This window comes from Chroicocephalus ridibundus, chromosome 7 (assembly GCF_963924245.1).
Source record: "Chroicocephalus ridibundus chromosome 7, bChrRid1.1, whole genome shotgun sequence".
Taxonomy (NCBI): Eukaryota; Metazoa; Chordata; class Aves; order Charadriiformes; family Laridae; genus Chroicocephalus; species Chroicocephalus ridibundus.
The window spans coordinates 12325451-12348986 of NC_086290.1; the positions used below are offsets into that span (position 1 = coordinate 12325451).

The 23536-nt window shown below is 40.7% G+C and overlaps 2 protein-coding genes across 8 annotated transcripts in view; both read left to right on the top strand.

The window, feature by feature from the left end:
* The window catches only part of MYLK (myosin light chain kinase), a 220038-nt gene extending 217310 nt beyond the window's left edge, over nucleotides 1–2728 (top strand). For all 6 annotated transcript variants that reach the window (XM_063342295.1, XM_063342297.1, XM_063342296.1 and 3 more), the window contains one exon: nucleotides 584–2728. In XM_063342295.1, coding sequence (XP_063198365.1) covers nucleotides 584–831 — 248 coding nt within the window. In that variant the 3' untranslated portion in view covers nucleotides 832–2728. The remainder of the gene's footprint in view (nucleotides 1–583) is intronic.
* Nucleotides 2729–5323: 2595 nt separating this feature from the next.
* The window catches only part of HACD2 (3-hydroxyacyl-CoA dehydratase 2), a 28862-nt gene continuing 10649 nt past the window's right edge, over nucleotides 5324–23536 (top strand). Inside the window, exons 1-6 of one of the 2 annotated variants that reach the window (XM_063342302.1) lie at nucleotides 5324–5495; nucleotides 11550–11667; nucleotides 12020–12038; nucleotides 16274–16362; nucleotides 22313–22434; nucleotides 23078–23256. In XM_063342302.1, coding sequence (XP_063198372.1) covers nucleotides 5365–5495; nucleotides 11550–11667; nucleotides 12020–12038; nucleotides 16274–16362; nucleotides 22313–22434; nucleotides 23078–23256 — 658 coding nt within the window. In that variant the 5' untranslated portion in view covers nucleotides 5324–5364. The remainder of the gene's footprint in view (nucleotides 5496–11549; nucleotides 11668–12019; nucleotides 12039–16273; nucleotides 16363–22312; nucleotides 22435–23077; nucleotides 23257–23536) is intronic. The other variant, XM_063342303.1, reaches the window with a different exon arrangement.

Here is a 23536-nt window from a genome sequence, read left to right on the forward strand (position 1 = left end):
AGAATCAAAATGCTTTTCTTAGACTCCCTCACTTATCCCGACAAACACGAATAGGAAACGGGAGTGCCACAGTCACCGTGCAGGACAGGCTGGTGCGTAAGGAACAGATTAGGAGGAGGGAAATTCAGAACAGCCACAACAAAGCAACCTGAGGAGGATATCAAATTGTAGTTGTAGCCCAAAGCACCTTACCCTTGAAATTCGAAATCTCAGTGTTGGGAACTGTGGTTTCCACAAAAGCTGCAGCATAAGGTAAGCCTCAAATACGCTATTAAGAGTCCCCCACCGGCTGATGTCCGAGACACACAAAAGGTGTCTGCAGTCACTGCTAATGTGGTAGAAAGCAGAATCTAGGGAGTACCTCAGTGCTAACTTTCAATCTTTTGCTATTCATAATAAAGTTGTTTCAGGTAAATGTGAAGTAAAAAAGCATCTACGTTTATTTTAAATAGAATTCAATTAAATATTTGCATATCAACATGTTGGCGTGTCCATACGCAGGACGTGGAATGAAAGTTTAGAGGAATTACAGATTAGTTAATACTTGTTCATTGCAGTTGCTGTTCTCTCTCCACTCTTGCAGGCTATCCTGACCCTGAGGTAATGTGGTACAAAGATGATCAGCCTGTCAAGGAGTCCCGTCACTTCCAGATAGATTACGATGAGGAGGGGAACTGTTCTTTGACTATTTCTGAAGTATGTGGGGACGATGATGCCAAATACACCTGCAAAGCTGTTAACAGCCTTGGAGAAGCCACGTGCACCGCAGAACTCCTTGTGGAAACAATGGGAAAAGAAGGAGAAGACGAAGATGAGGAGGAGGAAGAATGAAACAAGGCTCAAAGGAAAAAAAATTGAAAAAAGTATATTTAAAGACTCTCCTTATAAGGCTCAGAAAAACAAGTTATCAAAAGCACCTTGTGTGATACGTAGGTCTTTGGGGGGTTGTTTTTTCAGCATGATCAGTTGACACCTGTTTGCTTTATGTATGGGCATTAATTCAAATCAGCAGGCAATTTTAAGTTGCTCGCATGATTGGATTTACTTTAAGAAAATTATCAACTAAGTTGCCCAGTTTATTGTTATAATCAAATGTATGGAAAACAATTCTACAGTTACATTCTGAACATCTTAAAGAAAAACAGTCTATTCGCTGAGCTCATTGCTCTATTCCATCACTTTCCTGCAGCTAAGTTGGCACTCCAAGGTCTACTTTGCCAGGAACCGTTTGCCAGACACACAGTGAATCTCCCCAGTCCTAAGGAAGAGGCTGCTCCCCGAGCAGTACCTTCTATAAGGCAAGGTCTGACACAGCCGGCATTGCGATTTGTGTGTTGGTATGGTTCGTTTTTCATTTGTTTTAAACAGAATTTCACGGTCCTAACTTAAAACTACTGCTCTTTCTCAGTGCACTGTTAGTCCCGTTGTAATACTGGCTAAAGTTAAAGATCCAGGTGGTTTCCTGAGATACTTCTGATCTTGCTTTTAATCACCTTGTCACCTTTCCCTTATAGAACCTGTCACTTCAGTGCAGTTACAGCTGCCTACTTAAGAAACAGACTGAAAACACAAAGACTGAGAATATTTTCTGGTGTTCTGGTCAGTCTAATAATGACTTGCGATTCATGTATATGCTGCTGTGAAAAAAAAAACAGGTTATTGCACAATCAGTGACTTCTATGTGCACGTGTGTGAATGGAATCCCAGGTTAGTTAAAGTTCTACTTGCATTTATTTGGCAATTGCAAAACAGATTTCAACTGATGATAAGCTGGAACTCCCACAGATTTTTGGAGTAGCCAAAAAGATAGTAGCCTGGATTACAAACTCCTTTATACTTAGCAGTTTCCAAAGAATCTTAACCTATATAGGACCTATTTCTACCTTATGAGCTTGACTGTCTTGTTTTTGTCTTGAACCTGCACCAGTAAGGCTGTTGCATTTTTTAAAAATGCAAAAAATCAAAACAAAACAAAAAAATCCAAGCCCCAGGTGTTTGTTTTTTCCTCAGAAATGGTTAATGCACTCAGATTTAGTAACTTTGCTTTCCTTTCACAGTATTGGCACTTTTTAATTTTTTTTTGTTGCTGTTCAGAGGTAATATCAGAGGCTGCAAGGTGATATGCATAATCCAAAACCAGTGTGTCTTATATCTGTGTATCATTCCAAAAGTGATTCTTTTTCTCTTCCACTTTTTGTGTGTAAAGTGCAACCATTTGCATTTCAAAGGTTACCTCTTTAAAAAAAAAAACATTACCTTAAAACCTCACCATTAAGTAGTCAGTGTACTTTAATACAGGTGTGTACAATATCAGCCTTAGGTTGTTTGATATTACCTAGTTGTGTATGTGTTTCATATGATTTGCTCTTCTACATTCAAAGCTCAACTAATGTGGACGACACGATGGTTTTTAACTGCTTTACTCTTTGTTGCTAAGTTCAGATTGCCAGCATGTCTTTTCCTTTTGAATTGATAAAAACCTCTTGTTATACTAAACACAGTATTGCCACAATTCCTTATACAGAAAGGTTTTGAATCTGATTTAGAGCATACAGAGCTTTTCTCACGTTTTTTTTTTTAAATGTTTTAGGCAACAACGGGGTGTATTTTGTACCTTAATAAAAATATGCTAATGTTCTCCCAGTTTGTTAAACCATCAGAATTACAAAGATGAGAACGCTACGGCTGTAGTTACTCACAGTTCCTAAATAAATAATACCACAAAGCACGCTCCTTGTATACTCTATTGCAGGCGTCACTGTGTTCACGTTGGCTAAGTGTGGCAATAACAGCGGGCTCCTGTTCTGCCCCGAGAGCTGCTTGGCCCAAAAATGGATGAGGTGGCAACAGTGAAACCTCCTTGATCTTTGTGGTGCTGCTGGACTCCTCCTGCCCCACCAGCGCCCGTTACCACTGTGCAGAGGCTGCTCTGCCCGAGTGCCACCAGGCACAGCCCAGGGCCGACACTGGTTGCAGCCGTGTGCTCTGCCGCACCTCTCCAGCCTCATCGCGTCCTTCACAGAAGCGTAAACGCGGACGGGGCACCATGACAGCTGTGGTTTTCTTTTACAGCTGAGAATTCCCTTACGGCAGGCAAGTGTATAGTTCAGAAAGACTGTAAGAGCAAGAGAAAAAAATTCAGGGAAGTCTAAATGTAGATGTGTACTTACACCAATGGTCCTAGAAAGTGTAAAGATGAAGATATTTAGCAAATATGCACGTGCTACCTGTATGCAGGCTTCTAACGTGCAGTTCAACACATGCAGAACCACACAGAAACTCCCCAAAATGAAGACTGTGAAACATCCTGCTTGTAGCAACAAGTTTCTTGAGCAAATCTTAAGCCCTTGACACAGTCGTCTTTGCAAGACATGCTCTGCTGTCCTGTGAATGTACCTAACTTTATCCACCGAGTGCCAGTTTCCATTCAGGTAGGCACAGCCCTACGGCAGTAGAAGGTCCGGCTCTGATGGCCTGGCCTGTGGGCACGGCAAGGTCTGCGGGGACACGTACTCAGTATCAACACCCACAGACACAGTATTGGTGTTCCCGCACAGATCTTCCCTTCCCTCTTCTCCTTTACCAGTCCTTCAGTGTCCCACAGGCTATAAACTGCCTATTTTTCTTTTTCCCCAAGGATATAACTAGCTTACCATCTCCCTGATGCCTCCTATTAACATCCCTTCTAGTCTGTGGGAAACAATGACCTCTACTTTAAAAACTATGTGATACAAATATCTAATTCAACTCTGAGCAACTGACTCCAACCTGTATTTGACCTTGAATTTTTTGTTTTGCTTGAAGAATAGAAGATTATTCTGTTTCCACTGAAGAAGGATATTCTATGTACTTGAAACCCTGTCTAATTTTGCCAGCCATCCGGATTGGTCTAATAAAAGGTATTACCTCTTCCTATAAACCTTGTCTTGCTCATGTAATGTTTGCAGAGAGCCACTTGTGGGGCGTGGGAGGGCGGAAATGATCCCCATAGCAGAGGTTATGCAAGACATTGGTACTGCCCAAGACGCACCCCTTAATTCTTCTTGGATTTCTTTCGTACAAAATTCAGTCTTCTGTGAAGACATGGAAAATTTGGGACTGGCCGCTGGTTTTCTCTACTCGTGTTTCTGGATTTGCAGAAACTTAATTTACTTAATGACAGGTCTGTCCAGCCACCCAAGCATCATGTGCATATTTCTGGTTGATGAAGAGACCTTCACTAATTGTCTGTGTGGCATGCAAAGGCTTCTTTATCGCTGTTTCCCTTTGCTCACCAGAAAGTTGGCACAGGGCTTCATAGCTCGCTCCTCTGCAGAGTGCCAGGCTTCAAATGCAGAAAAATTTTTAGTTGCATACATGAATAAGGAATGATCTGTTTCCCTAAGATTTCTTGGAATACTTATTGGAACATTGCACTAAAACATTGCTGTTTGAAAATTAAAATCTCATAAACCATCTTTGAATTTTGAGCGCTGTTGACTGCAAGAGACGTGCGTGTAACGCCATGAATTTATTAGGCCACCCAAACACGTGAAGGCAGAATTTGCTGGGAGGGGGAGGGAGGCTTTTGCTGTTATTCTGCACTGCTCATAAAGGAACTGCACCGTAACCAGCGTGAAAAATAAACTGAGGATTGCTTCTGCAAGTTGAGAAGTACCTTCACTGAATACCTGCAATTTCTGTAGGAAAAGGAAACATAACTTATTTTCATCCTTTCATTGTAGCTCTTTGGAAAGGTAGTTCTAGCTCCATCTGCCCTGAAGAGGACGCTGGAATTTGTGTTGCGGCTAAAGTAACGCTATCCAGGTTTTTGCTACTGTGTAAAACTTCAGCAGAAAATGAGTTCCAGCGCTCGGCTTCAGCAGCTTATTAAAGTGATGAAAACCTACTAAATATTTCTAAAATAACCTTCCCTTGGAAACTAACGCTATTAATTTCTCCAAGGAAATGACAGACCTATTTCTTCCTGCGGCAGTGAGACCGCAAAGGGGCATTTTTAACCTGTTTTTATTAAAACGTGACTGAAAATGTCATTTAACCGCGGGGCGGGGAGCGCCAGGCCCGGCCGTGCCCAGCAGCGCTGCCGTGAGGGGAAATACCCCAGCCACCCGCCGCCGCTCGCGGTTCACCTCTCCGAGCTCCGCGGGCACCGGAGGGTCCGGCCGTGACCGGCAGCTTGCCTCGGGCACCGGACCTGGGGGCTCCGTCCCGCCGCTGCCGGGCGGGAGGGCCGGTGCCTGCCCACAGTGCCCTGCCCGCCTCCAAGATGGCGGCGGCGGGAGGAGGCGGGAGGAGGCGGGGCGGCCCCGCCCCCCGGCCCCGCCGTAGGCTGAGAGCGGGCGGAGGCCGCGGGAGCGCCGCAACATGGCGGCGTCTGGCAGCGGCGGCAGCCGGGCGGACAACGGCTACGGCAGCCAGCACCCGCGGCGGCGGAAGGGCCCGGGCGCCCTGGCCACGGCCTACCTGGTTATCTACAACGTGGTGATGACGGCGGGGTAAGGAGGCCGGCGGGGGTTTCCCTGGCCGGGGCGCGCCGCCCGCCTGCGCCCGGGCTCCCCTCAGCGCCCCGCGGGCCCTCGGCGCCCTCTCGCTTCCCTGGGGCAGCGGCCGCCGCCGTCCGCCGCGACGGGGAAACTTTGCCCTCGTCGGCTGCTCTCCCCCGGGCGGGGCGGCGGCGGGTCGGGCTCCCCCCGGCGCCGAGGGCTCGGTGGAGCCCGTCCCGTCGGAGGCGGTGCCCCCCGGGAGCGGAGCGGCAGCGGGTGGGAGCCTGTGGGGGCGGGGGGCTCCGCTGGGACGGGCTGTGGCGGTGGGTGCCCGCCCTGGAGCCGTTGCGGGGCCGGCGGGCGGAGCGGGGCCGGGCGAGGAGCCCCGCTGCGGCGCTGGAGCCGAGCGTCTGGTGGGGTCCCCTCTGTCGCGGTGCCCTCCCTCTGGTCTGTGCCGTCCCTCGGCGCCAGCCCAGCGTCGGACGAGTCGCGTCCCCGCTGTCCCTCGTGCCTCGCGCTGTCGATAACACTAAAAAACCCCAACCAAAGGCTCTCTTGCCGCCTCTCGGGCTCTTGCGGGGTTTCGTGTGCGTGTCCCCGGAGGTGCTGTGCCGCTCTCCGCTGCCATGTGCGATGGCCCAGCGCTGACAGAGGCTGGGTGTCCCCTGGCCCCGCCAGGCCTCGGCCGGGCCCCTCTGCGGCAGGTCCTTGTCCAGGCGACCCGTCCGCCGCAAACGGAGCACAACAGCACGAGTGCGCGTCCCCTGGGGCTGCTGGAGTTTGTAATTGACACCTTAATTTGCTCTGCAGCTATCTTCGCATCCAGGTGATGGTGTAGATCACTGTTCTCGCCTCACCACTTCTGTGGTGTGGACCCCAGCACCTCTCAGAAGCTCAGCGCAGGGAATCTGTCCTGTAGCAGTAGTTAAGAAGGCAAATCTGTAGCCCTTTACAGCCCTGTGAGATTTCCCCGCAAACCCTTTGACTGCTGCCTGCTTTGGGAGAAGTTGAAAGCGGCTGCCTGCAAGGTGTGAGCTCCAGGGCCTGCGCCCCAGAGTCTTATTGGAATCCAGATAAAAATAAAACCATCTTTTGAAAGATTGAGGATATTTGGGTGGGAGGAGAAAAGAGCCTTTAAAATGGATCCCGAGTGAGCCTGTTTTCCGCTAGATAAATCCTGGCGGGTGAGGAGTTGGGCGAACAGACTAGCCGCGCTATTTTTGAGGAAGGTTGGTAAAGAATTAATATAGATACGATTTATTTCAATAAGGCAATTGGGCCTGATGATTCCTGTCTTTGCTGGTGACAGCTGGTGCTATTTTGGCTTATAAGATAGTTACACTGAGGTGGAGCAAAGGTAGCTGAGAAAGGGGGAACTTGGTTCTTGTAATGTGCTCATTACACCCATTACCCAATAGGTGTGTTACTGGGAGATGGAAGTGCTGAGCAGATTTATGGCTCCATATGATATTTGTGGGATGTTTCACTCAGAGGGGAATGATAATTACCCCCCAGTTTGATTAAAAATTAATCTCTTTTTTCAGAAACTCTTAATTACACGAGCAGTACAACAGTACAGGCAGTGAGGAGGGCTCCTCAGTTTTGTTGTGACGTCCCTGCGCAACGTTAAGAAGTTAAGCTCTCTGAGCTCTTCTTAGAAGTAAAAGCATTTGCCTGCTCATTGAGCTGCTCATATTTAATTCACTTACGTTTATAAAAGATCTCAAAAACCTGAGAGAGGAATTGCAGTATAAATGGAGAGTTTCTTTAAAGGTCCTGAACTTTTTATCATGGCAGGCAAGTTCCTGAGCATATGAAATTTCTGTTTCCTCAGAAGAAAAAATTAAAAGAAATCCAAGTGTTATAAACTCAGAAATAAATGGAATAAATCTGTATTTAGTCTCCTGTTGTCAGGTAAATCTTGATCATGATGTTACCTATTTTCCTGATTTATACCAGACCTCCTAGAAAGTTCCAGTCTTGAATGGGATATGGCTTGTGGTGCTTTTACATGAGCTGCTTTTTTCTGGGCATGTTTGTGATGAGATGATTTCTGCAGCTTGGGGTGCTACTGTGGGAGTCCTGTGATCAGGATTCATATGTCTGTGTTGACACTCACTGCCATTCTTTTGCGATAGGTCACTCAGGGCTCCGACTGATAACCTGTCTTCAAATGGATGAAGACTTTGCGTTTCCCCTGGACACTGATGAAATTCTCCAATATACAATGTTGAGCTTAGGAAAAAAACCCTCAATTAGTTATTTTCTACTTCTTAAAAGACTTCATAATAAGGTAGTTTTTCAGGAGTTGGTTGGCAGGAGCTCACTTGTTCACATGAAAGGATTGATACATGGCTGGTGGCAGTAATTAGTTACTGACCCTGTGACAATCAGAGTGCTCAGACTTAGTTTTTCCAGACAGCAGTGCGCTGGGAAGAGAACTGCGAAAACACTGAAAACTTGAAGGTGCCCAGATGATGAAGTGATGCTCTAAAAAGCACAAAAGGTGGCTTTTAAACTGAAGCACACAACAGCTTTGTCACATGATAAACAGGTAGTAGAGTAAACGTTTTAAAATCATAGTTGCCTTAGCTTTATTTAAAATGGATCAAGTAACAATTGAAAAATCTCGGCATAATTACTGTATTTACTTTGCATTTATCTTGACTTAGCTAAAGAAAACATTGATTCTAAAAATAATAGATCTTGTGTCTGATTTTATATACTGTAGTGTGTGTAGTATATGGATACATAGTAATACAATGGCTTTTGCAAGAGCAAACAGCAGAAAACTGTGGATCCTTAAGTGAAGCTGCATACACTTACCACTTGGTTCACGTGTTTGGGTGTTAAGGGACCAACGTGACACAACAGGGAATAACCAGTCCTGCAGTTGGTTCTCAGCTGTACTTGCTCAGGTGTTTGTTGTTTTTTTTCAGCATAGTTCAAAGTGTTAAGATGTAGAAAGCATTGCATCTTTCTTCTCTTGCATTCAGTCAAACTGTTATTTTCCCACCACAGCGTGAAGTAATGTAGTCATGCCTGACCTGGCTTAGGAGGCTCATTCTGGAGGCATAGATGCAGCATAGAAATTATTTCCTAAAAACTCTGGTTGACTGAAATCACTGAATAATGGGGGGGGTGGGGAGGGAGCACATGTTGTTAGAGTTGAGTGTAAATGTTTGATAAGCTGCTTTAAAATGTGATTATGTTTCTTATTTTCATTCAAGTGCCGTAACTGCTGGTACTTCTGGGTAGAAGTAGCTGATGGTGGTATAAACAATGAATTTCAAAAGGATTTCAGCCAACAAGATAGATCTTAATGTAATAGCTTTTGAATTTGCAAAGGTTCGTGTTATCAGTGTTGAGCAAAGAGTCTTCTGGGTTCTGAGTTTCACTGTCCACGTCTTCAGTGGCTGGTTGTCGAGTCAAAGTACAGTACACTTCTCCCTTTTCAGGTTCATCCACTGCATGGCTTTGCTGTATTCTCTTGCATAAATGATGCAGAATCTCAGCAAACTTTGCATAAGAAAACACCTTTTTGTAATTTGTAAGACAAATAAGGGGAATTAAACTGAGGACCTGAGCTTGCTTATCAAGTCTGAGCAACTGCAAGTTAAAAAAAAAAAAAAGAAATTTTGTGTATGCAGTATTTATTTTTCTTAGTTTGGATTAATCAAAGACTGTAAGAGTCTAGCTTAAAGTTTAAATGCATGGCAGTGGTAATTCAATGAAATGTAGCTCCAGCTGGTATATCTGGTAGACCTGGGGTCAGAGAAAGCCAGAAAAAAATGCACTTATAGCTTAGCTTCCATGTGACAGTGGTGTCTTTTGCTCCCTTTTTAAACTTCTCGACAAGTTTCTTTTTCAGTTGATCTTCCTCGCTTTCACCTACTCCTATTCCATTTTCTCTAGTCAGGTGAAGAACTATTTAAGAATCATAGAAGCAGGACAGAGGTACTAAAATCTTCAACACAAAGTAGGCGCAGCTTTTAATTTTGTACGGGTTAATACTTTGATCTGTATTAAATGTTTTTTGAAGGACAGTAATTTTAGTATTAAAAGAGAGATGTGGTCTTTGGGAATGGAAAATACAGTCTTTCTGGAGTCAGTGATCCGGCAGGGAGGGTGGAGATGAGCAAGGGGCTGGAGCCCCTCTAGGAGCCATGTACTTCACCAGTCACTTGGTTAAGGTGAGAACAGTCTGCAGGCACAAGAAGAACTGGTATCTTGTGCAACCTGAGAAATTGCTCAATTCAACAAAGTTTCTCAACAAACACAGAAGATTAGGAAAAATAAAGGAACTTGACAGATACGAACAGGGCAGCGTCAACCTGCTCTGATTTACTATTCTAAAAAAGAAGCAGTCAGTGTTGCAAGGGGGAGTCATTTAGTACTGTAGCACTTACTGGTTTATTCTACACTGAAGTCCAAATACCAAATTAATCTGATTCTTTCTTTGTAAACAGCAATTACTTGGCAAATATTTGTCTTTTGGTTTCACAAGACAGCTTTAACTGAAATAACTTGTCACTACTGAAAAAAGGGAGGTTTTTTTTCTCATTCCCCATTTCTCTTCCCCACTTCTGCTTTTCTTTGGTGCTCGTCTTCTGAAAAGTCCAGGCAGAAATGAAATAGCTTTTTTCAGTTGTACTAACAAATGTTGTTGCAAACATAAACTTGGATGACAGAGTCACTTATTATTGACAAATCTGAACTTTACAGTGTATTTCAAACAACTGTTGCATTTGGGACAATATTTGTATATACTTCATAACACCTGAGCTAATGTGATACTTGCAAGCATCTAATGTGCTGTACATTAAGGGGATTTCTTCATCTTCCCTCTTACAAAACCACAGCTGCAGATTTTTTTTCGAAGGGTAAAAAGCTATTGCATAGTTAAGGGACTTTTCTACGTGTCTACACACACTTCCACTGAGGTGCACCATTGTTAGCAGAGACACTCGGTGACTGTTAGCACAAGCTTTGTAGCAGCACTTGTGGGTTTGGAGGGAGGTGGAGGTAAAGTTGGGGGGCATCAGGAGTTGCTGAGGGCAAGACAGCCCGGATAAGCCTGTCAGTGAAAAGTCTGGGAGCCGCTGGAAAGGATTCCCACTTCTCATTGACCAGCCCCTTCTCTTTGTGTTTGCCACGAGCAAATGGAAACTAAAGTTAACTATAGATAAATAAAAAAGCATTTGACCAGGGTGTACCCACCTTAGTTTTGTGGCTTGCCCTAGATTCCACTGAAGAATTTCTGAGGTTGTTGGCGAACACGGACTCTGGATGACTGTGGTAATGAAAGATGTTACTGCATCGTCCAGGACTGGAGCAAAAATTCTTAAGGTTGCTTCTTAAATTACCTGAGGGGAAAATCAGCAGGATTAGTGGATCACATTGTTTATAGTATAGTTGCAGTTATATAGGCACTACTTATATAGGCCTAGATGTATTTGTTCCTTAAAAAGGAAAGCTGGGACAGGCATGGCCATTGCTACCTTCAGAGCTTTAGCAGACTCAGTTTTCTTGCAGTTACTTATCCATAACTGTTTCTCATAAAAATACATGCTAGCAATTAAGCTGGATGGTCTATGATAAAGTCTAAAGGTTTACTTTGAACTGAACCATTAAAATGAATGCCTTCTGAACCTTAATTGTTTATGTCATACTTCTTTAAGTTATAGTATGGTGAGAGATCTTTGACTAGCAGTAAATGGTTTTCTGCTTAAACTAAACAAAATGTGATGCCAATCTTATTTAAAACGTCATTAGTACCTTCCATAACTAAATGCAACTCACTGAAAATTAAGCTTAGATATTAAAGATATTGGTATCGTGTTGGTGCTGAAATGTGTTTAAAAATGCATAATACTTAACTTCGATAAATTTGCAGGGAATCCAAATATTTAATGTTTTCAGTGTTGCAGAGGGTAGGCAAAAAGTGTCTCTCAGGACACTTAGATGCCTGTTGCTTCCTTAGGTGTCAAAAGAGGGAGTAAGGATTTCTTTGTATTTATGCTCTCCTTAATGTCTCCTTATCTTGGACTCTCTTCTCTCTTTCAGATGGCTTGTTATTGCAGTTGGTCTAGTTCGAGCATACCTGGCGAAAGGTAGCTACCATAGCCTTTACTATTCAATAGAAAAGCCCCTGAAATTCTTCCAAACTGGAGCTTTGCTTGAGGTAGGTGTAGTCTTCTTCCCTAGAGTTACTAATGTTTGCATGAGTGTTTTGCTTAGGAGAAATAAGGCAGCCTTTGAGCAGTGCTTTCTAGGTATCTGTTTTTTCATTATCGTTTATGGAATGATATGAAGGTAAAATAGGAAATATGCCTCACGCAAATGTTGAATCTTCCCATTTAGCAAGCAGTGAGGGAACTAGCTGTCTGCTAATTAGCTTGGGCAGCAGAGCTAAATATTAAGCCTAATCTTTGAAATACAAATATTGAATCTTAAGCTCTTGTGATAGAACTAAATGTGTTTCTGAATTGCTTCATTTGAAATGTTAGTGATTTGAATTTTTCTTTTTGTTCTAGATTCTGCACTGTGCATTTGGTAAGCTTGCAATTTTTCAGTTTTATTATTTTTATAGAAGACTGATGTTTTAGCAATATATTAGCATGAAAAATGTTATGGTGTATGAATTGCCAGATTTAATTCTTGCATAACTCACTAATTCTTGCTTGCTGTACATTCCAATTTTTTACTAAGTAATTTGACAAGTTAAATCACAAAAAGGAAAATAGTGTAACAGGTTTTCAATTACTTGACATTCTATTTTTATGTAGATCCTTACAATACTACAAATCTTAGAGCAGTTTATAAATGTTTTATAGTAGATCGTTACTCTCCATCTCTACATCCTATAATCTTCTGTACCAAGCTGTCATTCCTCCAAAAAAAATATTTCTAGCTGGAAGTAATTTAAAATCCAATAAAAATAACATTTCAAGCACTAGAACTTTGCCCACATCCATAGTGCATAGATACATGTTGTAAAATTAGGAAGGGGTAACCACTCTTTACCCCAGATTCGGCTGTGCTTTAATGGAACTGTCTGGGAGAATACGAATTACTTGAGATGTGACTCAACAATTCTCGCTAGCCTGTACTGTGAGGCTTGCTTGTTAGGCTGGTGGCAGGAACTCAATTATCTATCAGTGGCGTGGGGTTGGTAGCAGTGTCATGGTTCAGTCAACCTGAAGAGCCTTGTGGCAGAGTGGCAGGATTGCGTCTTGTCTGGTTTGTTAGTCCTCGTGAGTAGTGAACAGCTTGGCCTCAGCATCTGGATGTTTTGTTCATAGAATAGATGATGTGTTGCAATCTCTGCGAGATCAAAGCCAGCGTGCTATAGTAGGGAGCAGTGCCTGTCTGCTTCACTCTGATTTTTCTGAACAATCCAGTCTTCACAAAGAGACAGTCTTATTTATGTTTAGGTAGGTGGTCTTGTGACTTTAAGTGTTTAAGCTCATATCTGAATGTTTTCTATTTAAAGAGTAAGATGGCATTAAGGTTCCTAAAGCTGCAGCTACAAACCTGCTATTGTTCACATATCATACAAACAATCTACATACTGGAGGGTGTATCACTATGATACAAGTAGGTTCATATTGAATTCCTGTACAAAAGACTTTTTTTTTAATAACCAAATGTAGTAGTTGGAAAACTTAAAATGATATACATAAATTTGTCAGCAGAGGGCAGTCTAATTCTGTATTTGATAAATTAGTTCTGACCTTCCTGAATAATTGTTACTCTGAGAATGTTGTTTCATAAAGGACAATTTGTAGACTACACAGATCATCCCAAGAAAAGAATGATCATATACGCAAATTATTGTAAAGGCTTCTCAGAGTAAACTATGTGTATCATATAGTTGCCTGTGCTGCCAAGGTAGTCCTTACAATACTGTTTTATTTTACTAAATGTCAGTTATTGTTTTTTTACCAGAATAAACCACAGTTTTTAAACATTTTTCAAACATTAATAATAAAATGTGAAAATTTTGAAGTTTTATTTAACAAGTGGCAAGAAGAACAAGTTGAATCTCATGACACTGGGCAAAAAAAGTTACAAATAAAAGGCTATTTTTTATCTAAATCTATAATGCTCTACTGCTTTCTTAAGCTAAACTTGTATGCAGGTGCCGGTGTTTACTAGTACTAAATCTAAGAAAGAGTAAAAAACTTATTTTTTCCTCACACTTTAGAGTATACGTCCACACAAATCGGTGAAGAGCAGGAGAGAGTCCTGAGTTTCACCTTCCAGGTTGGTGTGGAACAGCAAACAAGGTGACTGTACCAGCCTGTCTGTGTGCAAAGCTAATAATCCTGGCTCAGTTGATTTAAGATGTGGATCCATTTAGCCCGTGTTATCCCGAGTCACACAATTTAGTATTAGTGGAGAGAGCCATTAGTGGAATGTTGCAACATTTTATACCGTTATAAGTCTATCCTTTTGCTTTCCCTAACAAAGTTTTTTACAAAAAACCACACTTATTTTATTATAACTGCCCATGGATTTTTTTTTTTTTTTTCCTGCTATTGGAAGCGTTTGTCAGCTAAGAAAAATGAGGGGGTTTTGCACAGCTGGATACACTGCTGCTGTCTGCTGTAGTCCTACGGACTCTGGTAAAAGTTTTTATGCAAGGAGAAACAGGAAACTTGCAGATTCCTTTGCCCCTGCTAAACTAATTGCTATAACTAGAGCTGTAATTCTCTGTCAATAGAGGAGCTTATCTGTGACAGATGGCTGTGAATATCAGCATAACTTTTCTCTCCACATCTTTTCAGTAGAATCTGAAATGTTAGCATCTGTGAGGCAAGTTCTTCAAAATATGAAGATTGATAGGGGAATAGAACTTTGGCATGTGGCAAAGATTTAAAAAAAAAAAAAAGAGAGAGCTCTAGATAAAGAGACGAGGTAACGTGTAGCCCGGAGACCAAGAGCAGAGACTGAAGGACAGGCAAATGGAAAGTGAATGTGCAGTTCCTTGACTTTGTAGCAGATAGAATCCAAGTGTCTGAATGCCATTGGTAGCATGGAAGAGCTTACCAGTAAGCCTCTGGTAAGCCGAAGTCAGCACTGGTTGACTTTGCTTTAGGCTGCCCAGTTAGGAGGGATAGGAGGGCTCCACCTTGTAAGCTGTGCATACAGCCTGTTGTCAGTCAGGATCTCCCTGGGAGAGGGGAGGTACTTGTTGGGAGTTGGAGGATTTCCTGCTGGAGGTGGGATCTGGAAGAGGTCTGGGCATGACTGACTTGCTGCTTGGTTCTGGACCTGAGCCCTCTGTCAAGCACCGCTCTAGCATGTGTAGTGTTGGATAAGGGGGGACAGATGTTTTGAAAAATACCAAGCTTAAAATTGTCTGTCGGGTACCTTTTCAGTGCAATGAGTAAATAATTAGAGGCAAGTAAAGTTTATGTAAATTGTAGGTGGTGAGTCACTTATTTTGATCTCGTGTTTTTGGCATAGATTGGCATTGTCTTGGCTGTAATGAAAAAACTTGTTTGCTTTACTTGTGAGAGAAAGTTGGATGGTTCCTACGCAGTCTTTTTGGGTTATTTATAGACTTCTTTGTATGAATGTTAGTTTATCTTGCTTAGGAAGGGATGATCTAAATTGTATAAAAGAAAAAGTCTGTTACATGGTAGGAGTGAGCCTTTAATGAGTATAGATTGTGGGATTTTATAGCACCCTGTTTTGTGTTGTCTGAGTAACAGAAATTCTGCACTGATGTTTTACCATAGAAATTAGATTATGAACAATACGAGATAAAACTGAAGAGAATTGTGTTTGTAGGATTTTTCCTTCTTTTTACTCTGAAATGTACTTCAGTACAGTTCAGTTGCATGGCTGAAAATAATTCTAATTAAACTTGCTTTTCACTTTTCTTATTCTTTCTTCCACATTCCAGCTTGGTCTTTACATCCTTCTGAGGCTGTTGTGTTGCTTGCTGTGATTTGCATTCATTTTAGAAGCACTGTTTACTGTTTGTTAGGAGGTGCAACTGCTCTTCCATTTGTCGTCTTCATGCTTTTGAAAGAAAATAAAACTTTGTGCTGTGAAATTCAGGATTTTTTTGTAATCTTGCAGTCTAAAACTGTTCCTGCTCTGTCAGACCTGGGTGTATAGGATCCTTTTAGTGGCGCTTTAATCAGGACCTTCATCAGCGAAATCTGCTTCCTCAAGAAAATCTTAAAAATGTTTCTGTACCTACCAATGCGTCAGTTATTTCTTGGGTTTTGTGTTTGTGTGGTTTTTTTTTAAAGTTGTATTGCCAAGGAGGAATTACAAACTTTTTATCTATCAGAATATAGGCTAGATCAGTGTTTTTTCAAAGTAGTTATACATTTTGCTTGCTGGATTTTGGGATATACTGTGCAAAACACTTACATTGGTTTTACTTTTTAAATCGCAGTAATGAAAAGTATCTTGGATATTTTAATCAAACAGGGTTTATTTGAAAGACTGTGTCCCAAAAGCTATTTGATTGAGGTTATCTCATCTTATTCAGGTGTTCTGTGTATTAAGGAATGTGCTATGATTGCAACAAGACTGATTGCTTTTATTTGCATTTTGATGGACAAAGTCTGTTGGGGATTGCATTGCATTAGGCTGTATAAACACGCCAGAGGACAGACTTCATACTCTCAAATTAAAAAACTTAAATGCTTTCCTTCCAAAAATTTCAAATAACTGGAACTTTGGCTTAGCTGTGTTTTATTTCCTCACCCCCACCTCCCACCCTGATAGTCAGGAATATTTACTAATTGCAAAATTTCTTCCAGGCATTGTTCCGTCTTCTGTTGTTCTGACTGCTTTCCAAGTGATGTCAAGGGTTTTCCTGACGTGGGCAGTAACACATAGTGTAAAAGAGGTAAGTTAAGCTACAAAATACATATAAAAACTAATGACCCATGGTGAAAAGCAAGGGTTGATCACCGTCTTATTTTCCTTAAAATGACTTCTGTTTGTATCCCAACATTAAATTGTTTGTGAACTTCTGTGGATCAAAAGAAATAAAAATAAATCTGATGTCATCTTTGCTTGGCAGTCAAATAGATTGAGATCTGTTTCTTTCACTGTAAGACGTCTAGCTCTTGAATAGATTTTTGCAGTCCTTACTGAAAGTTAAAGCGGTTCCAGTGTATAATATGGAACCCAGAATTTGGGACAGCATTCTAGTATTGATTTCACTAGTGCCATGATTAATAGCAAAACCTCCTCACTGCCCCCTTGTTCATACACAGTTGGCTTTCTTTACCATGGCATGTGGAAGCTCCCCCGCAACTGTGCACAGCAGTGCCTGAATGTCCTCCATTATCACTTTCCAGGATAATCTTCCCTCTGTCCTTCATTCATTTTTCTTACATTCAAGTGGAGGTGGGTTTTGGGGCCTGCGTGTTTTTTCTCATTGCTTACCACACCAAATATTGCTGTACTTCATACAAATCTATGCAGAATCATTTGGAAGCAATTTTATTTGAAAATTATTCCTGACAGTTATTTTAAAATTTAAACATGCTTTAATTGATATAGATCATGCTGACTGACTCTTTCACGTGATCTAAATACCTTGTAGTAGCTCAGATATGCTGCATCTGTGCTGTTACTTTAGCCAGCTTCTCATTAAAGAAAGAAATTAGTCTTGATGCCAGTGTCAGCATGGCTGCCTGAAATAAGTGATGGTGATCTAGTGTCATTATATGCGTAAGATCTTTTGTGACTTGACATGGAGAATGTCTTAAGGAGCTTGTCTCATTACTAAGTCTTCAGGGCAGCTGCTTTCTCTTCCTTACTCCAAACTGTTATCAGAGCATCCATCCACATGTAGAGTAACATAAGTCACTGTAGTTCCTGGTAATTAACAGCCCTTTCTGACACTATGATGCTTGTTCATGTGGAGCCTTAGTCTCTTACTATTTGAAGTGGATGAATGTTATTTTTCTCAATAAACTCAAAATCTTGTAAATAGTTATCTTCTATATGGATTTCAGTTTTGGTGCAAATAAATTTACTCCAGTCTCTTAATTCACTGGAGATAAATCCTAGATTTTGGGGGGGGTGGGGGGAAGCCATAATCCCAAGGCGTTAGATTTTAGGTACATGTATGAAATATTTTGAAAGAAATATGCCTGTAGTTTTGCTTTTTACCTGTATAATGTTTGGGTACCTCGTGCTTCATAAAAAACAGTGATAATCTGTTTTTATGAATTCCCTACTGGTTTTGAAGTAACCCAAATGTTAAAGGTTGGATTGCATGGATTAGAATTGTTACAAGTGTTGTCTGTTAGACATCAAAAGGAAGTCTGTAAAATGATTGTGGGTTAGGTTTTTTGAAACTTATGCCCACATTCTCACCAGAGAAAACCAGCAAAATGGGAGAAAATGTGAGCAACAAGTTCAGCCTAATATTCAATTTTCAACAAGGATTTTTTAATAAGGATTCTTTCAACAATTTTATACGCAGTTTTTTCTTCACATTTGTGTGGTCTTTTGGTTGAAGTCTTGCAAGAGACTGTATTATGTGTTACTTTTTTTTCATGTCTTGGAAAGTGGGTATAAGAATGGTAAGGATGAGGAATCCTGTGATGAGTTTTTCAGCTGTGACTTAGAGCAAATAAATCAAATGAAGAGGCTGTATTCTGACCCCTCCCCTTCCCCCCAGCCACAGAGCATGCAGTCTCACCTGGGGAGATGTACTGAAAGTGTCATGAGTGTTCTACTTTTTCTAAAGGGCTGTCTGCACAAGTGAGCTCCATGGTGAAGTCCAGGATTAAATTCTCACACAGCTTTATGGAACTTGTAAGCTATGCAGTTGCATGATGAGGTTCTTGTAAAATAAAACAGTTTTACTCTTTAACTTTTTGAGTGAGACTTGTTCAGTATCTTGCTTTTCCAGACTGCTTTTGTATATAATACAGTTAAAAGAAGAAACATCTGTATTGCATCCCTCCTTTCTGCCAGAATACACTTCTAGATATGTGATGTGATTTGAAGCATGCTTCTTGCCACTAACATGTTTGTGCTTTTTGTTGAATTCAGTGCTGATGTGTTGTTAATTCAATATGAAAGTATTTATAATAAATGTTAAAGCATGGCAAATGTTAAAGCACTGCACACTTCTCTGGGTAGCAATTGGATTCCCCTTACCTCCACCATATGAGTAGCTGTTAGCTTAGTGGAGGAGGGCCTGGCATGTAATACAGCACTTGTAATTGTTTTGTCATTACATGGGAAAGGAATCAGTTTGGTGAATTTTACTGTTTCTTCTACAAAGGAGGGGAAAAAATGAGCAGACTAGCATGAAGGGCTAGAATAAAGTAGGCATAGTTATCTTTTTGAATTTGTGTGAACAATGAGATCATCTGGTAACATTATGGTAGGCTTCTGTAGAGTTCCGTTCTGATAGATAATTCCACATACAGTTCTGATGGGTAATTAAAAAATGGCGTTGTTAGTGATTTAATGTTTATCCAATTGGGTGCAGTTACAGATAAGTTGCAAATAAGTATAATACATATTTAGAGCAACCTTTCTAGAACAGACAGTCAAAAGGGGTGGTGTGAAGATGACATGTACAGCATATTGAGCTGGTAATTAAGACTTCAGTGTCTGCAGTTGTGAATTGACATCTTCAATCAGTAGTAAAGCATACTTAAAGAGGGAAGAGCATCTTAATTTATGATGTTTAAAGTCTAAGCTGTAGTAAAAGAAGTCCACACTGGAAAAGTTCAGAACTCTGAATGGGTGAGTGCAGTTTGAAGGCCTGATTCATCACTGCTTTACATCTATGTAAAATTTGAGTAATACTGTACAACAGAAATGTCTGTCAGGCCCTTTGTGCCTACTGTGAAGCTTCTTTTTTTTTATTGATGCACCAGAGAACCAGCTCTCTGGAGGGAGATGGGCTGTTTCGTCCTTACAGTTGCATAGTGCTGCTGGTTTTAATCTTCTGCGCTGGATTGCTTAATTATGTGTTGAGATGGAATTTTCTGCAAATAATTTGTCAAACTGTTACTCTTAACATGGAGAAATCTATAGAATTTGTCTTTTCACGCATAAGAAGAACAGTAAAAACCTCTCGGGCTTTATATTGTCAATTCCCAGTTCTCAAGTTTGCGTTTTAAAAGGCTATGGATTCTCTTATATTTTAACAAATATTGTTTGCTATTCATAGTATTGAAGATAAGCGAAAATATATTCTGGACCCTCCTTGATGATAAATTTGTTTGAAACACATGCCAAAAAATGATGCCTGTGACATGATTGACCCTTATTAAGGCAGTTGGACAAATAAGTTGTAAATAAAGTGTAAAATGTGCTTTGACTTTGTCTAACACCTCCTTCAAAGGCTGGTACGAAAAAGGAAAGAGAAATTGAGTTCTGAGGGCAGTGTTGGACTCTAGTGGTTTATTAAGGGTCTACTGTTTATTGTCTGTACTTATCCTCCTTATCCTCAACTTGGAAGAGGAACGATACAAATGCAGCATTAGCAGTGCCTAAATGAATGCCTCTTGAGAGACTGTTTTGTAAATCAGTAAATCAGTTCTCAGGGGTTTGATAATGTGCATCTCAGACATCTTTATTTGAAGTACTGAAAAACTGTCAGTCCTCAAAGAGATGTTCCAATATTGACAGACTTCTGACAGATCTGTTAGTGTGTAAGAAACAAACTTTTTAATGATGAGCTGTGGAATGTACTTAAAATATGATGCACAGTAGTCTTCTGTTCCTTACTGCACAGAATGGAACTATTTCAAAACTGTATAGGTCACTTTTGTATGAAAACTACCACAAAGTTCCAGTATCCTTTCTTCCTTAAACAGCGACACAAGCTATAAAGGCACAATCAGTGACTCTTTAAGTGACCTTAACAGGGTTGTGTGTGTGTTTTATAATGGTGTGAACTGTTTCAATAACTTCTAAACACAGTTCTATTATTAAAGTAGACGGGGAAGATTAGACTTGAGAAGGCAGTGTTAAGGAAGTCCTGTGATAGAACTGGATTGTAACTGCCTGATTTTCTACTTCTATGTTTATCGTTCACTATTAGCTTCACTGTTTCTTGTCCTTGCTCGTGTTCTTGGGTGCTGCTTCAAGCTACAAATTTTCGTTTGTTGTTTTTACTGACTTCCATAGTTAGGGAAATAAGAGGCGTTTCAAAGTACAGGTTGAAGTCTGTGATGCATAGGTTTAGATGAACTCTCTAAGCTGCTACTCCTGATTTGACCAGAAGATGCAGCTGTAGAGTTGCATGTTGCTTCATGGGAACGGCATCCTCTGTGAAGTGCTGTTAACTTTTCCAGGTTGAGAACTGTCTTGCTTATAAAGCAGACCCCAAACAAGATTAGGATCCTGTAGCAATGTAAAAATAAATTTGGTCTCTTCTCTGAGAATCTTCAAATAAGTTTTGGATTTTATTCTTTTTATGACGATGTAAGGGAGATTAATATGTAAGCAAATTGTCAGAGTTTCCTGCGAAAAAGGACAAGGTGCGTTTGCTGCCAAATGCAATGAAAGCGACTTGAAATGTTATACACAGCAGAATGTAGATTAACAGCAGCTTTACATTCCAGGATATCCTAAGATTTCTGTGTTAATCTTTTCTGGGTTTTGTAGTTGGTGACAAAGTTTTTTATGGATAATCCTCATGAGCATTTTTACATGCAAATGTATGATCAGTCCCCTCCTATTAAAAGGTTTCTGATTGCCCATACATTTTTCTTGCTCCTTTTTTCATTTGTACACGTACTTTGCCCAAGATGAATAGAGTGTACCACCCATACCTACAGAATTCCTTTTCCCTTTTTTCAAGAGTTGGAGGAAAAAAGAAAATGCAAGCCCCTGTGCTTGAGCTCTTTTTGTTTCCACCATCCACTGAATTTGAGCTCGTGGTACTCATACAGCTGAGAATTCTGTTGAAGGGGAAGGGAGAAGGGGGAGGTCTGCATGAAAGTCATGTTTGCGCTCTCAAGAGTTTGTAGTGCGGGTATGGGACCCCATGTACTTTTTCATCAGTGTTACTCCGTCTGAAACTCAAACCTCATAATTATGCTCCCAAATCTAAAAATTCATGTTAAAATACATGCTTTTGAAGATTAACCTTCAAAATATGAAGGGAGTAAAAGCTGATTCAGTGATGTGTGTCTGAAATAAAAGCTCTAAGAGGTGTAAAGCAGTGAAACATGATAATGCCTTGAGTATAACATTAGAGGAAGTATGCTGGATACAATAAGCAGAAAAATGAGCAAGGAACAGTGAAGCAGGTAGTTGTCAAGCTTACCTGAGGTGAGACAATCTGAGTTTCTGTTTCTTCTCTTCTCCAGCCTTTGTCTTGGTGATAGCTATTTTGCTGCTTCTCAAAATTAGGACCCAGTTTCTCATCTGTATAGAGAGGAAAACAGTGCTTCTACTCAGAAGTAGCATGGACTAGGATCAGAATATAGAGTTTGAACCAGGTATCAAGTGCTAGACTAGTTGAACCAGGTATCAAGTGTTAGCATCCTTTCTGCTCGCTGCACTAGGAAGCAATCGTAGGACTGAAATAAAAGCTGATACTGTTATAGGAATGGGAAGAGTTACGGTATGTTCTTATCTGATCACCAAGCAGAGCTGTTCTTAAGCAATTAGAAAAATACGGAGCATGATAAGAAGGGTTTTTTGCTGTTGTTAACTAATGTTGCTTTTAAGCTCATTCTTGGAGTCTGTTCTCTAAAATGATACAGTAAAGCAACCCATGGGATTGATTTCTTTGAGATTTTCATGGGTCTGGTGAGTAATTAGTAACACTTGAATTGATATTGAGCTTGTTTTCTTTCCTACAGGTACAAACTGAAGATAGCGTCCTGTTGTTTGTGGTGGCCTGGACAATCACTGAGATAATCCGCTATTCTTTTTATACGTTTAGCTTGTTAAACCATCTCCCTTATCTCATCAAATGGGCCAGGTGGGTGGCATAATAGAAATCATAGCCTTAAAGCACTGATTTGACAGGGATGTTTATCTTGTAAAATAGTTGCAGTACAAAAAATTAGGTTCTACCCTGAGGTAATTGCCCTGTTTGGAAACGTGACTTCCTAGCTTCTTTCCAGCAGACTTTGGGGTTAAAAAAAAAAAAATAATCACATTGTAAGCTGACAGAGTAGTTTGTCTGAACTCAGTCCCACTTACAACATGATTCTGTGATCAGAAACTGACACTTAACAGTAAGTAAACTGACATTTAACAGTAGCCCTTGAATCCAAGGGTTGCACTTGAAACAATCTGTAAGCATTTTAAGTAAGGTAATGACCTGTACCAATGAGTTCAGAAATCAAAGTAACAAACTGGGGGGGGGGGGGGCAAGAATAGCTTTGAAAATAGTTTCCAGATTCTCAGAGGTGATCTTTAAATAATTCAGACTGACTGTTGATTTGAATACTTACCTTGCAATAATGTTCACAACTTGCCATGCTCTAATCAAATAAGAGCTGAGGGAAATAAATACTGAGTTGAGAATTTAAAATCTGAATATCCATAATAGCATTTAACAAATTCCTTGTCAGAGATTGTCATAACTTTTAATCCTTTCCATAAATGTTTTGTTCTAGGTACACTTTGTTTATAGTGTTGTATCCAATGGGAGTCTCAGGTGAATTACTCACAATATATGCTGCATTACCCTTCGTCCGGCAGTCTGGCTTGTATTCCATTAGTTTACCTAACAAGTACAATTTTTCTTTTGACTACTATACATTCCTGATCCTGGTTATGATCTCTTACATTCCAAGTAAGTATAAGTTTGTTAAGGTGTGTTTTTAATATTAAAAGTTGTAAAAGGAAAAGATAATAATTGTGGGATTAATGTACATATAACTAATTTTGCAAAATTTTGAAAATTACTTAAACAAAAAAAATCAAGACTAAAACTGCAGGGATTGCTTTCTACCAACACCTACAAAACAGTAATACAGGTTGTTTTTTTTTCCTCTAACACTTTGAATATGAAATAAGCGTGGTGGTTCTTGGCAAATACGTTATTGTTTTTTTTCCCCCATTTACAGACAGGA